At 38.3% G+C, this 15,736-nt stretch overlaps 1 protein-coding gene across 1 annotated transcript in view; it reads left to right on the forward strand.

The window, feature by feature from the left end:
- The window catches only part of CNTNAP4 (contactin associated protein family member 4), a 241,172-nt gene that overhangs the window by 39,010 nt on the left and 186,426 nt on the right, over positions 1-15,736 (forward strand). The window contains exon 2 of the mRNA XM_054186786.1: positions 9,014-9,124. Coding sequence (XP_054042761.1) covers positions 9,014-9,124 — 111 coding nt within the window. The remainder of the gene's footprint in view (positions 1-9,013; positions 9,125-15,736) is intronic.

Consider the following 15,736-nt stretch of genomic DNA (forward strand, 5'->3'; position numbering starts at 1 on the left):
CTATTTACCTAATACAATAAACGCACACAACAAATTCATTTTTACAAGCTCTAGTTGGATTCTGCCGTTATCTCAACCCTTCAAGCCCCACTTTGGGCACCAAAAAGGACTGTCGTGGTTTGGCCTCAGGTGGCAACAAAGAACCACATGCTGCTCTCTCGAGCTTCCCCCCCACGGGGAAGGATCGGAAGAAAAAAGCAGAATTTGTGGGTTGAGAAAGGCAGTTTAACAGAACAGCAAAGGGAACAAGAAGACAACAACATGGATAGAGGAATATACAAACACAATTACAGAACCACTGTTTACCAACCAGACCCGGGATGTCCCAGCCCACTTCCAAACGGGACTTCCTGCCGCCTCTCCTGGCAGCTCAGAGTGGACATGGCTCACATGGGATGTTATACCTGTGTCCCTGCCAGAGCATGGGGAGAATTAACCCTATTCTGGCTGGAACAAGGATAGCCTGTATATGACATTGTGTTTTTTTCACTACATGAAAATGAAAATACGCAGTTATGCACTCTGAAGAAATAAATCTCAGATTGTCACAGTATTCTACTATTTTTACTACTATTTTAGTTTTTCTTTTAGCAAGCTATTGCTTTGGTCGAAGACGCAAAAGTTATTTGATCAACTATAGTGCTATAAACATAACAGTGATAGCTGCTTTACTACATGATATCCTATCTGAACTCCATGTGTTATAGATCATATGGAACGATCTATGGAAATTATGGTACCACTGTATGAATAATTTCTTGGATTACTCTGAATTTGCATAATGAGATAGTGTTTGAAGCTGGAAGAAAAATGATAGGCACTCTTTGTACATGCAGCACTTAAGAGTTTTATTCCCATAAAATGCCTCAGTTGCTTTATAAATTTGATTAAATCTGCACTGGAATTATGGTATGTGGAAAGGCATGCCTTATATAACTTGAATAACTTATTTCAGTTGGTGATGAAACAGGTAATATATTTTTGTTTATACATCTTATCCCCCATTTGCACATCCTTGCTTTTTTTTTAATAGTTGCACTGCAGCTTTTCACCTCTTATTCCCAGAGTAGTCCCTTTCTGTCCAACAAACTACTAATTTCAGACATTGTTTTTTAAATAGCAACTGTTACAGCTCATGGAAGTACTCATGTCAGTATACTGCTTTAGCCAACCCTAACATTTCACAATTTTTCCTCACTCTTTTCATTGCCCAGTTGCTGTACAATGACTCTGTAGGCCTGAGCCTGATTTAATTTACCAAAAAGTCTTCACATCAGCATGATAAATGCATATTCTTTCCTTCACAAATCCTTATTTGACATCAGATTTTTGTTCATATTACAGAAACCTATGGTTTGTTTACATTTTTGGTATCATTAGCTATTGTTTAAAAAAGAAAAAAAAGATTATGCACAAAAATCTAATAAAAGCTATATGATGCATAGTTTTTTAACTAAAATTCTTTGGTTTAAAACCCATATTAGAATAGACTACTTAAGTATTCATTTAGCATGAAGGACCTATGTGAAATATCCCTAGATTGCCTTCAGCAGTGAGATCTGTTCTGCGTACAGAGGAAGAGTGTCTAAGAGAAAGGAAGAGCTGACGAGTAACATGTGGGAAAACACTGAATTCAGTGTTTCATTGTGTAATATGTCTAACTGGACGTGAGACCATATGGAATTGTCATGACGTACAGATTATGTTTTATTTGCTTCTACTAAGTTTGATAAACAAGTTGATACTGACCATCTGGTGCTTGCCATTTTCTGCAAAGTGTTTTGGATTTAATTCTAGAATTCTTACTAGATTTTGAGTTACATTGCCCACTGTAAGATGCAACAAGAACATGTTTTAAGCAACATGCACTAAGCAATAAAAAATAAGTTGATATGAAGTTATTTTCCTGAAATAAAACATAGCGGCTATTGTAAAATAGAAATATAATTATACAGAGTAGATCTAATAATTATACATTGCTCATTTCTCTTTAATCATTATTGTGTAAAGGCAAAAAAATATCTTGCCCTGTTGTATTTTGGATAACATATTGTCTATATTCAACTATTTATGTACCTTTCTATTATAATTTGAGATGACACAAATTATTGTAGGATAAATACTACGTAAGTGTTCAATGAGTTCTTCTGGGAATATCACAAAGCAATATATGAGTTTCACACAATATGTGAAAATAACGCAGTATCATTGATTTCTTTCTAACTTGTACATTCAGAGGAAAAAAAGGTGAAAAGTGTACTCAGCAGAAGCGAGTAACACAAAGACAGCTGTCTCATCCATCCAGTGGAAATGTGTGGGTTTTTTTACCTTATTGATTAAAAAACTATGAAGATTTAGACAAACCCAAGGGTGTTGCAAAAATAGTGTATCTGCTGTTATTTACCTTCTAGTGCTCGTAAGTGTGAATCATATGGTCGCATTCCTGGTGATTCACTTCATAACATATGCCACCCTTCACCAGAAGAGCAAAGCTGAAAATATAAGGCATATGAAAGTCATGAGATATTCTGTTGTGTCCAGCTCTGGAGTCCTCAGCACAGGGAAGACATGAATCTGTTCGATCAGGTCTAGAGGAGGGCCACAAAAGTGACCAGAGGGATGGAGCATCTCTTCTCTGAAGACAGGCTGAGAGAGTTGAGGTTGTTCAGCCTGGAGGGACACCTTATTGCGTCCTTTCAATACTTAAAGGGGCCTTATAAGAAAGATGGTGAAAAACTTTTTAGTAGAGCCTGTTGCCATAGGACAAGGGGTAATTTCTTTATGATGAGGGTGGTGAAAGACTGGAACAGGTTGCCTGGAGAGGTGGTAGATGCCCCATCCCTGTAAACATTGAAGGTCAGGTTGGATAGGGCTGTGAGCAACCTGATCTAGTTGAAGATGTCCCTGCTCACTGCAGGGGGGTTGGACTAGATGACCTTTAAATGTCCTTTCCAACCCAAAGCGTTCAGTGATTCTATGATTCTGTGATTTTAGATCATGTACATAGATTTTGGGGAAAATGCCTTTCTATTCTCTCTTCTTAATTTTCATCTTGGTATCTGGTCTTGTAATGTAGAAAAGACCTTTTTCTACTTTAACAGTAGAAAAAGGATCAGTGGCACATGAAGTGCTCTCTTGCATCAGCAGTGTAAGTAGCTCTCTATGGGAAACACAGTAGCATCATACTCTTTCTGGTGTAGTTTATGACTATTATGTTCCTTTTATTTTCTGTGCTGTAAAGAAACCTTTCACTAATGGGATCCTTTTCTAAGACTTACCGGTGCGATATCATAGAATCATAGAATGTGTTGGATTGGAAGGGACCTTTAACCTGCAGTTAAAGGGCCAACCCCTCTGCAGTAAGCAGGGACATCTTCAACTACATCAGGTTGCTCAGAGCCTTATCAAGCCTGGCCTTGAATGTCTCCAGGCCTGGGGCCTCCACCACCACTCTGGGCAACCTGTGCCAGTGTCTCACCACCCTCATTGTAAAGAACTTCTTCCTAATGTCTAATCTAAACCTGCCCTGCTCTAGTTTAAAACCATTGCCCCGCATCCTATCGCTACATACCCTTGCAGACAGCCCCTCCCCAGCTTTCTTGTAGGCCCCCTTCAGGTACTGGAAGGCCACTCTAAGGTCTCCCTGTAGCCTTCTCTTCTCCAGGCTGAACAACCCCAACTGTCTTAGCCTGTCTTCAGAGGAGAGGTGCTCCAGCCCTTTGATCATCTTTGTGGCCCTCCTCTGGACTCGCTCCGACAGGTCCACATCCTTCTTTTATGATATATTTGCTCATAAGATGAAATCTTGTTTTCCTTCATTTTTTTTCTTCTTCCATGCTTACCAGTTGGACAATTTGTCCCAGGTATCACAGCATCTTTCGCCATTATAAATCTAATCTGTGTAAAAAGAAGTGAAAAATGAGCTTGTGGTTGGACAATAAAGAGTAGTTATAAAATTTTGCAGTTTGTATTATTGAAGGTTAGAGTAGGAAATAAAATTATGAAAGTAAATAATAATTTTATTTGTTCCTTTCACATAAGTGAGGTACCCTGAATTTGGTAGAAGTATGGTATATGTAATCTTATCAAGGGCAAATAATATATTCTCTTGTTTTTAGTGACTATATGTTACTTATGGGATTTGAGAGAACTTCTGCCTGTAGCATAGTGACTCTCATTGACTCTCTACTGAGGGGGGCAAAGGGGCCAATAAGCCGTCCTGACCCACTTCACAGGGAGGTCTGCAGCCTCCCTGGGGCACGGGTCAGGGATGTGTTGGACAAACTTCCTGCCCTAATAAACTCCTCTGACTATTACCCCCTTGTAGTATTTCAGGTGGGTAGTGATGAAGTGGGTAGAAGGAGCCCAAAATCAATTAAAAGAGATTTTAGAGCCTTGGGACAGCTGCTTAAGGGATCAGGAATGGAAGTTGTGTTCTCCTCTATCCCTTCAGTGGCAGTCATGAATGAGGAAATTAACAGGAAGAGGCAACAGGTCAACTTGTGGCTCTGGGACTGGTGTTATCGGCAGGGCTTTGGGTTTTTTGATCATAGGCTGCTATATGAGACACCTGGCCTGCTGGTTGCAGGTGGCACGCACCTGTCCCAGAAGGGGAAAAGAATTTTGGGGCAGGAGTTAGCAGGGCTCATTGACAGGGCCTTAAACTAGATATGAGGGGGGAAGGGGAGATAACTGGGCCTGTCAGGAGTAAATCCAAGGGAAGGATGCCAGGGCTTGAAGGATGGTGGTCTAGTGAGGACTCTCGCTCTGCCATTTCATTTGAGAGAAGGGATAGATGTTTAGAAATCATGGAAGCACCTGAGAAGGGTCTGGCAGGAAATGGGGCCCATACTCACAAAAAGGTGTTGGAATCATTAGCTCATCTGAAGTGCATCTATACCAATGCACGCAATATGAGCAACAAACAGGGGGAGCTTGAAGCCATGATGCACCAGGAAACTATGACATAGTGGCTATTACAGAAACGTGGTGGTATGCCTCACATGACTGGAGTGCCACAATTGAGGCTACAAGCTCTTCAGGAGGGATAGACAGGAAAGGAGAGGCGGTGGAGTGGCCCTGTATGTTAGAGAATGCTATGAGAGCTCAGAAATCAAATATAGTGATGATGGGGTTGAGAGTGTTTGGATTAGGTTAAGGGCCAATAAAGCTGGTATCGCTGTGGGAGTCTGCTATAGACCTCCCAACCAAAGCAGTGAGGTGGATGAAACTTTCTATAAGTAGCTGGGGGAAGTCTCACAGTCACTTGCCATTGTTCTTGTGGGGGACTTTAACCTCCCAGACATCTGCTGGGAATACAACACAGCAGAGAGGGAACAATCCAGGAGGTTCCTGGAATGTGTGGAGGATAACGTCCTCACACAGCCGGTAAGTGAGCCAACGAGGGAAGGTGCCCTCCTGGACCTGCTTCTTGTGAACAGGGAAGAACTTGTGTGGGAAGTAAAGGTTGGTGGCCGTCTAGGACACAGTGATCATGAGATGATTGAGTTTTTGATTCCTGGAGAAACAAAGAGAGGGGTTAGTAAAACTGCCACCTTAGACTTCCGGAGGGCAAACTTTGACCTGTTCAGAAGACTGCTTGACAAAATCCCTTGGAAGGCTGCCCTGAAGGATATACTGCCCTGGACATACTTCAAGAGAGAAGTCTTAAAGGCACAGGAGGAGGCTGTCCCTGTGTGCCGAAAAACAAGTAGGCGGGGAAGGAGACCGGCCTGGCTAAATAGGGACCTTTGGCTGGACCTCAAGAACAAAAGGAGAGTCTATGACCTTTGGAAGAGAGGGCAGGTCTCTCATGAAGACTATAAAGATGTAGTGAAGCTATGCAGGGAGAAAATTAGGAGAGCCAAAGCACAGCTAGAGCTCAACCTAGCTACAGCTGTTAAGGATAATAAAAAATGTTTCTATAAATTCATTAACAACAAAAGGAGGATTAGGGAAAATCTCCCCTCCTTATTGGATGCAGAGGGAAACATAGTCACAAAGGATGAGGAAAAGGCTGAGGTGCTCAATGCCTACTTTGCCTCAGTCTTTAGCAGCGGAACTAGCTGTTCCCTGGGCACCCAGCCTCATGAGCTAGGGGACAGGGAGGGGAAGCTGAACGAGGTCATCACAATTAAAGAGGAAGTGATCAGTGACCTGCTACACCGCTAGGATGTGCACACGTCTGTGGGACCGGATGGGTTACATCCAGGAGTGCTGAAGGAGTTGGCAGACGTGCTCGCCAAGCCACTTTCCATGATATACCTGAAGTCATGGCTAACCGGCGAGGTCCCAATGGACTGGAGGGTAGCAAATGTAGCACCCATCTGCAAGAAAGGCAGAAAGAAGGATCCGGGAAACTATAGGCCTGTCAGTCTGACCTCGGTACCAGGGAAGGTCATGGAGCAGATCATCTTGAGCGCCATTACAAGCCATATAATGGACAAGCAGGGGATCAGGCCTAGTCAACATGGGTTTATGAAAGGCAGGTCCTGCCTGACGAACCTGATCTCCTTCTGTGACAAGATGACCTGATTACTGGATGAGCGAAAGGCTGTGGACGTTGTCTACCTAGACTTTTGAAAAACATTTGACACTGTCCCCCATAGAATTCTGATGGAAAAACTGGCAGCTCATGGCCTGGATGAGCATACGATCTGCTGGATCAAGCACTGGCTGGATGGGCGGTCCCAAAGAGTGGTGGTCAGTGGAGTTAAATGCAGCTGGTGGCCGGTCACAAGTGCTGTTCCTCAGGGCTCGGTGTTGGGACCGTTTCTGTTTAACATCTTTATTGATGACCTTGATAAGGACATAGAGCGTATCATCAGTAAGTTTGCAGATGACAGGAAGCAAAGTGGGAATGTTGATCTGCATGAGGACAGGGAGGCTCTACAGGGAGACTTGTATAGATTGGACCGATGGGCCAATGCTAATGGAATGTGCTTCAACAAGGCCAAGTGCCAGGTCCTTTACTTGGGCCACAACAACGCCATGCATCGCTCCAGGCTTGGGGAAGTGTGGCTGGAGAGCTGCCTGGCAGAAAAGGACCTGGGCGTTCTAACTGACAAGCAGCTGAACATGAGCCAGCAGTGTGCCCAGGTGGCCAAGAAAGCCAATGGCATCCTGGCTTGTATTAGAAATAGTGTGACCAGCAGAAGTAGGGAGGTGATTGTGCCCCTGTACTCAACATTGGTAAGGCCACACCTTGAGTGTTGTGTCCAGTTTTGTGCACCTCAATACGAGAGAGATATCGAGGTGCTGGAGCGAGTGCAGAGGAGGGCAACGAAGCTGGTGAAGGGCCTGCAGAATAAATCTTATGAGGAGTGACTGAAGGAGCTGGTTAGTTTGAGGAAGAGAAGGTTGAGGGGAGACCTCATTGCTCTCTACAGCTACTTGAAAGGCCATTGTGGAGAGGTTGGTGCTGGTCTCCTCTCACAGGTAATTAGTGATAGAACAAGAGGGAATGGGTTCAAGCTGCAACAGGGTAGGTTTAGGCTGGACATTAGGAAAAAATTTTTCACAGAAAGAGTGGTCAGACACTGGAATAGGCTGCCCAGGGAGGTAGTGGAGTCACCATCCCTGAATGTGTTTAAGAGTCGTTTAGATGTGGTATTAGGGGATATGGTGTAGGGGAGAACTTTGTAGAGTGGAGTTGATGTTTGGACTCGATGATCCCAAGGATCTTTTCCAACCTAAATGATTCTATGATTCTGTAGTCAGTATCCGGCTTTTTCTTTAGGAAGAGTTTTGCTTAAAGGACCAAATGAACCATCTTTAAAATAAAAATAATTTTTGAAGGTCATAAAAACATCCCCTTGAGACATTCAGCTAAAAGTCTTGCTGCTAATTGTAAATATTCGTGACTACTCAGCAGAAACACTTAAGTATCACTGAGTCCAGAAAAGATTTTCTATATAGTTAATATTCATTATTTTGATAGTGGAATTCTGGTAGACAAACAGAAGAAGAAGGACTCACCTGTGGCATGTCATTTATCAGTTGCATCCAGAGAATGTGTTTTTCCTAAAAGGAAGCGTTTCATAAAGAGTAATAGTTTACATAATTTCCTCTTATTTTCTAAACAATAGATTAGCCAGCACAGTATAGCTAGGGAAAGACTTGCTTACTCTTCTAGTGTTTTAAAACCAGTCTTCTTTCAGCTAAAACTAGAACAGATATTGATTCTCAATTTATATTTTTCAAATTTAAATGGAGAATTAACGCATATCCTGTATAGCAATTGAGCTGGAGAGGCATTTAACATCCAAAGTATTCATTAACATTTGCTTGCTTATGTTAATTGATTGTGAACTGCAGTTAAGTCTTCTTTTTCTGAAACACTCAGGTTTCATTCTGTATGATGTTATGACTTGCATACTAATAACTGTGTGATAATGATTTTGTGCTACGTCTTTATCAAACATGCGTACCATTGGCAAAGCAAAAGATTTTCTGGTTTGTCTTTCTTACAGTGCTTAAAAGGGATAAGATGATTTTTTATTTCATTTGGTTCAGAGTTTTTTGAATAAATAGCTGTATTTAATGTGATTGTACATCACATGTGATTGCACAGACCTGTGCTGGCATCAGGTCTAAAGAAAATAATGAGTATGTGCTGTAGTTGTAACTTCATGCTACCACCACGGTTAGAAGTCATCAGCTGCTATCCATGCATATTATAGTGAGCTGTGAACCATTTATCATTATGATCTCAGAAGGTAGGTCAGAAGTGGACATGTACACCCAATTGAAGAACATAATAAATTATAGCCTGGTAGTCTCATGAAATACGGGGTTTAAAAAAAAAAAAAAAAAAAAGAAAAAAACCCCACTCAAACCACTGCTGCCTTAGTACCAATGCTTTTATGTATAATAGTGCAAGAGGAAAAATTTATAGATGTGCTGCTCTCACGTACAGGGTTGATTCAGAGATTTTTATATTGTTCTTTTTGGTTACAGTTCCAGTAAGAGATGTTTGTTGTATTAACCTGAATGTGCTATTTTTCACTGGCAGATAATTGTGATGATCAGTTGGTGTCTGCTTTGCCTCAGTCGTCATTCAGCAGTTCATCAGAGCTGTCTAGCAGTCACAGCCCTGGATTTGCAAAGCTTAATCGAAGAGAGGGTGAGTGCATTTTATTTGTTGAATGATGCTTTTTTTAAGCATTTTTTAACCTGCACACAATGTTGAAAAGGTACATATTGAGCATATACTGAGTTACTGGGGCTGGAGAGAGATTTTTTGTTTTAAGGAGAGTGGGAAGATAATACAGTCTCAAATAATTCAGTTTGCCATGTACACTAAGTTTTCCATGATAAAATTATATGTTCAGACACTTGTGAACGTTTTACTAATTTTAGTAAATTTTTGGCATAAGGTCCAAATTTTTGCTAAAGTGAAGGAAACTTACCTGTTACGTTATTATTTATGTTATACCTGTACATAAACCTTCTGAAAGCTCGGTATCATTTCTAATTTTGTTTGATATAGTAATTAAACATACATTTTCAGTCTTTTTGGTCAATTACGGGACACTTTATTTTGTTAAATGCAATGAAAAGTTTGATAGCATTGTTATTTTTGTCTTTTCTGACATGTAGCTAAAAGGTTTAAACACTTGGGTATCTGTCAGAAGATCTGGAGATTACCCATTTTAGCTGAAGTTTAGTGGAAACTCAAATCTTAACTTTTTGTGTCAAGGACACTGTAGGAATGAGAAATGATTAAATTACTGTAAATACGTTTTCTGTTCCTAATGACAACAGTCTTATACATTCTGTGTGAAGGACATCTATTCTGAAGCTTTTTGACAGTATCTGTTAGATTATATAAAATCTGTCAAAAAAAAAAAGAATTTAAACTGTCAACACATATCACATTAGACTTTTAGTGCTGTGTTTGTGTCCTATTTGTAATAAGTAATTATGTTTAAAAAGTCATGTTAAAAAAATACATGTTAGTACACTGAACATTAAAAAGATAAAAATTAACTTTTAAATACTGAGAAATCTTAGTCATCAGGCTCGTTAGGCAAGTATCCAGGAGCTCAGTCATTCCTGTCAATAACATAATTAAGGCAATTTTTCTTCTTCTCTTCTGCGTACCAGCAGGGTTCTTGGTCTTGACATCACAGTGCTAATGCTAAGGAGGAATAAACATCCTTATGAAGGATTTTATTAAAATGTGTCAATACAGTGTTATTGGTAAATGAAATCCCACTTGTTGACATACCTAAACTCTGTTTTAAAATTATAGCTTTAAAACCAGCTAAAGTCTAGGTTGAAATTAAATCAGTTTAGATATCCAAGAGTATATGTCACTGTTTCAAATTATGTTTGTCTGGTGTTTGTAAACCAACCATGATCGACAGTGTAGTCTAAGTTCATGAAATCTGTGAAGCTCAACTTCCCACCCATTGGTAAGCTGTCTGACAACATGAGCACACAGTGGCTGGAGCTGCTATATGGACTTATGGTAGAAGGACTTATGGACACTGACTTCTGTTTAATTGTTACCAGTGAGGAAGCAAGAAAGAAACTGATTCAAAAGCTCTGTCCTGGGCGACCTCAAAGAAATGTTGTGTCTTAGGTCACCATCTAATCTTAATAATTAAGCATTACTAATTAATAATAATCTTAATAATTAATCATTAATATGACAATGAGAACCATGCTGATTATTTAGAGACATTCAAATACATACAGTTCCCCTCATACATTTAATTATTATATTTTATATCAATTTATATAATTAATAAGTATGTAAATTAAATCTTACGAATATTTTACACTGCCAGAAGCATTTCCATTCTTAGATCTCCATGATTTACTGGAACGCTTGTTATGTACTGGTAGATAGAAACCCTGTAGTGAATAAGTAATATCCCAATCTATATAATTATCCTCATGTACAAATTTGGTAAGTAAGAAATTCTGTTTTGAATGAAGTTGTGATTTGAAAGAAAATGATATATTGTGGAAGGACTTGTCTTAATTTGAAGTAATAAATGTTCTTGGAATCTTAACTAACACATGAATGCTCATCAAACAGTATGTTGGTCTTCCCAAAAATGTGCATTTAAAAACTGTTTCCATTTGGCTCTGTTCGTGTGCTATGGAGTTGTTTGTACCGTGTTATCATTGTTCAGATTTATCATTTCCTTCACATTACCCTGTAGTGTGTGCACACATTAGGAGTGCTCATAGCTTTTAGCTTTACGTCTGGTATCTTTCCATCTCACGTAGACACAAAGCAGCAGGTCACCTAATTAGAAGATTGCTAGCTCTCTGACTTCTCATGCTGCGTAAATCAGGTTCACAGTATTCAACAGGGTACAGATTTGAATGTCTTATTAATTTGTCATGTTCAAATATTTAATTGGTTTAATGACTTATGACCAGACTGCTTGGTTAGGTACCTTTTGGTTCATTCAGACATAAATCTATAGAATTGTGTAGATGAGGTGAGATGAAAAATTTCTTCAGTCTTCAATAAATTAATCTGAAATAAATTAGTCTTAGTTTATTTTATTTTGTTCATGAGGGACCGAGTAATTGCTATGGAACAAGGAATGCCTTTTATGTACTAAATCTATATTTAACTCCTTTCTCTGAATTTTCAAGGGAAAATTCAAGGTGGTTATAGATGAAATTTTTATTTGGGTGGAACAAACTAGGTCATTGTACATACATGGTTACAAACAAAGGGGTTTAGTCACACAAGAAATGACGGTTAAACTACATAGACTGGGAAAAGATCTATTATTAGGAGAATATGACTTGGATCGCTGTGTTGTCAGCTTATGGAAGCAATGAACACATCATTACCATTTCAAAATAAATTGGCTGATAATTGTACATGGGTTTGCCTTTAACAGATAATTCTCTACTTTGGATAAAACCAAATCTTTCATTCAGCCAAAGTTAGTGTTTGGGAGTGATTGTGACCTCCTAGCATTCAATTTAGACAAGCAGATTATGGTCCTAGATGAATAATGTATTTAAAAATTTCTTAAAATGCCAAAATTAGGGAAAACTGAATACAATTTGTACAGGAAAAAGTACAGTGTTTTTACACAGATTGCTTAGGATTCAAATTGTTGTAATTCATCAGTAAAGAAATGAAACAATTATGCCTATAAACCTACAGTTTTTCAATGGGCAAAGAAAAGGTAGATATTAGCAGGAAATTTGTCAGGAATGTGGGAAGTTGTACGGAAGGAGGGAACAGTTATTCAACCATATAGCTGCATGTTTACTAAATGTAGACAATTAATAGGAAAAGTTAAAGGGATTGAGAGAATGCTGTAGTTTTTTTAAAAAAGTACAGTATGGAGTTTAAATGAAGACATAATAAAAACGGGAACAGCAGAGACAGTCTAGTAAAACAGCTATCTGCAATTATGTTTCAGCTCTCTGTAAAGGAAAACGATAATGTGGGTGAGCTACATGATGACAAATAAGTTTTTTCAGTCAATTGGCAGTTAAGGACAGTGATAGCATCTAGGAATACCTTGTTAAATGTTCTTCGAACTTTCATTTTTTATTAGTGCATTGATTTCCTGAAGCTTTGCAAATATTCAATACCCATGCTCAGCCATAGAATACTTCTGCTAACTGCTAAAGTAGTTACTCTGACATCTGCTCTGCTTGAAATAACAAGAAGAAGAGTTATAGAATCATAGAATCATAAAATCATAGAATCATAGAATGTGTCGGGTTGGAAGGGACCCTTAAAGGCCATCTAGTCCAACCCCCCTGCAGTAAGCATGGACATCTTTAACTAGATCAGAGTGCTTAGACCCTCACGAAGCCTTGCAAGGAACAAGAATTAAGTAAAAAAACAAACACTAATAATAGTCAAATTAATGGAAAAATAGATTTTATAAAATTCTGATTTAATTATTTGAGTTTACGAGACATAAATGCAGGGATTTAATATATGTAGAATTTGACTTCTGGCGTAATGTTGTATGACTTACTAATTTTAAATAATAACACAATATCAATACAGCCCAAATAAATGGATTAAGGTTAGCTGGTTGATCTCAAAAAGCATTTATCATTACTATATAAAGGTGTTTCCCCAGAAGTTCAGAGGAAACACTAAGGCCAACTCAGTTCAGTATTTTTGTTGATTATATACAAGTAAACACATATTTATGATGAAATGTGGAATGGTGTGAAGATTGGTGAAATAATAAATAATTATGGCAAAGCAATTATGCAGAGATATGTTAATCAATTTACCTATTGCAATAAAGTGCACTAAGCACTTTAGTAGGGTGAGTTTTAAAGTGTTTTGGAAGAAAGAACGGCGGTCCTACTTATCGCATAGGAACTGTATCCTACAAAGTTGTGACTCTGCAATTAATCTGGAACTTGAGCTGAATTAGCAATTCATCATTATTATATTCTCTAGTAAAAAGAAGTAATGAAGCTCTTGTATATACAAACAGAAGATAGGAGTTCCTACTGTCCATGTAGCCATATACTTTATCACTGAACTGTGTTGTAAAATTCTGGATGCTGAAAGGCTTATTGAAAAACTAGGCTGTTTTTCTTTGCCGATGCCGCCACTGTGAATAGGTGATACAAAAAAAATACAGAAGGGGAGGTGCTTTTTTAATGTATCTTTCCACAGGAGGCTAAAAGAAACAAAAGGGGAAAAAAACCACAACAACCAAAAAAACAACAAAAAACCAACAAAACCCAAAAAACAAACAAGAGAAGAAACAAAGAACATTCTGAATAAGCTCTCAGATCTGCAAAAGGCTTGAAAAAGACAGGTTGGGACAGAAGCAAGGATTTGTGTGACTTAGAAGTAGGCACTTGGTCCAAAGAAGAGTCTTTTTTTTTTTTTTTTTCATAACTAGATAAGTAGCACACACTTCTTTATAGGGAGAAATGAGGCATCCCAAATGAAGGGAAACAGTAGCCAGCATGCAGAGCATGCCTACAAGGACAAGTGATAAGAATCATAAGTACCAATAGCTAACCTGGGCCATCAAGGATATGCCCCTGTCCACTGTTTACCAATAATTTTCATGATGATTATTCTGCTGAAGTTTGGTACTACGGACGGTTTGCTCCATCTCCAAATACAGAAGGTTTCTTGACATATTATCTCCCAACCTTCATCTGTGGAAGAGGCCTCTGCCAGACAGGGAGAAGGTTGTGTCATTGTTGAGGTCAGGGTCTTCTGGCTTTGTGTGCAGTGTGATCAGTATTTCAGGCTGCTTTGCTAGGTTTGTTAGTTACCAAAAGATAATTAGAAAGGACTTACTCCCTCCATTTAATTAGTATGCAAATAAAATTCATTAAGGCTGATATTTTGTTTTAGTACAAGCAATAAGAAAATGAAGCTAGAATGAAAAAGATACAATCTGATGGTAATCGTTGTGCTTTTATAAATTAACACCAAATCTAAGTTGATCCAGCTAACATAATGTCTTAGATTTTTATGACTAACTTGACTTCAGTAGGTGTTTTGGGAAAAAGGCAAAAGTAGCGATCTAAATCTTTTATTTTTAAACAGAATAATATAAGCAGTGGCTACAGTGGCTTATGCATAAAAGACCAGGTGATGCATACTGCTGTGTTGTCAGTGAAATTCCTGTACCATTCCATTTCTGAGGAAGAAATCATAGATCTATTTATTTTTCTTTAATTACTGTAGTAATTAGGGCTTTCATTGAGAACATTGCTATCAGTCTCTCACCATATTAATTACAAAATTGTTTAATATCATTGTACAGCTTCACTTTTTCTATAGAAAATGTTTTTAACACCTGTTTTAAATAACAAAGAAAATATATGGGAACATATGAAAGTTGTATATGGTAGTGTAGGTGACTACAAATTTTAAGAAATGATCAAATTTTCAGCAGCTTCAGCGAAAGGATTTGAAGCAGTAGTACTTCATTAATGTCTACAGTTAAATTTGTTGCTTTGTGTTGGGTTTGTGTTTGTGTGTGTGTGTGTGTGGTGTGATTCCGATACTGCAGAAGGGTGTACGGGAGAACGAAAGATGGAAAGTAGTAAATTACCCCTAAGTAGAGTAAGTAAATAGGATAAAATATTTAGAATTATTTTAAATATTTAAAGACACTTGTACTTTCATGACCATTTATGAGGAGTTAGGAATATTCATACAGTTATTTCCAGAAACCAAACTCCGAACTATGCATAACAAAGCATAACAAAAGGTTTCAACCAGAGCTATTTCATGTATGAGAACATCTGTGGAACAGCAAATCCAAATTATGGTGAAATGCACAGAAGAAGCAAGGAAATGTTAATAAGGGTAGTGGTAATATCAATATTCTTGATATTGTACAGGACTGTTTTTCTACCTGAAATATAGCTATGGGAATAGAAAAAAGTGAGAACAAGTTTTTCAAAAACATTTCATACAATTGCAATATTCAAATACTCTTAGAAGCAAACTTGAACAGGCTGAGAGCAAGATCAAATAAAAATTCACTTCAGAAATCAAATTTGATACAACTCATGTATGCTATCACCTTTGTTACATTCATTATAATAAAAGTAGAATTATTGATCTATTCATATTGATATTTTGGGTTTAGATATTTTTAAATAATATGTTCCTGAAATTGTAGATAAAGGCTGAATTTTATCCAAAATTTCAATCAATGTGATGTCTTTCAAAGAGTCAGAATAGAATTTGACTCCCAAGCCGGTTTTGCAGTAGTAAATAATGCACAATCATACC

This window comes from Rissa tridactyla, chromosome Z (assembly GCF_028500815.1).
Source record: "Rissa tridactyla isolate bRisTri1 chromosome Z, bRisTri1.patW.cur.20221130, whole genome shotgun sequence".
Lineage (NCBI taxonomy): Eukaryota > Metazoa > Chordata > Aves > Charadriiformes > Laridae > Rissa > Rissa tridactyla.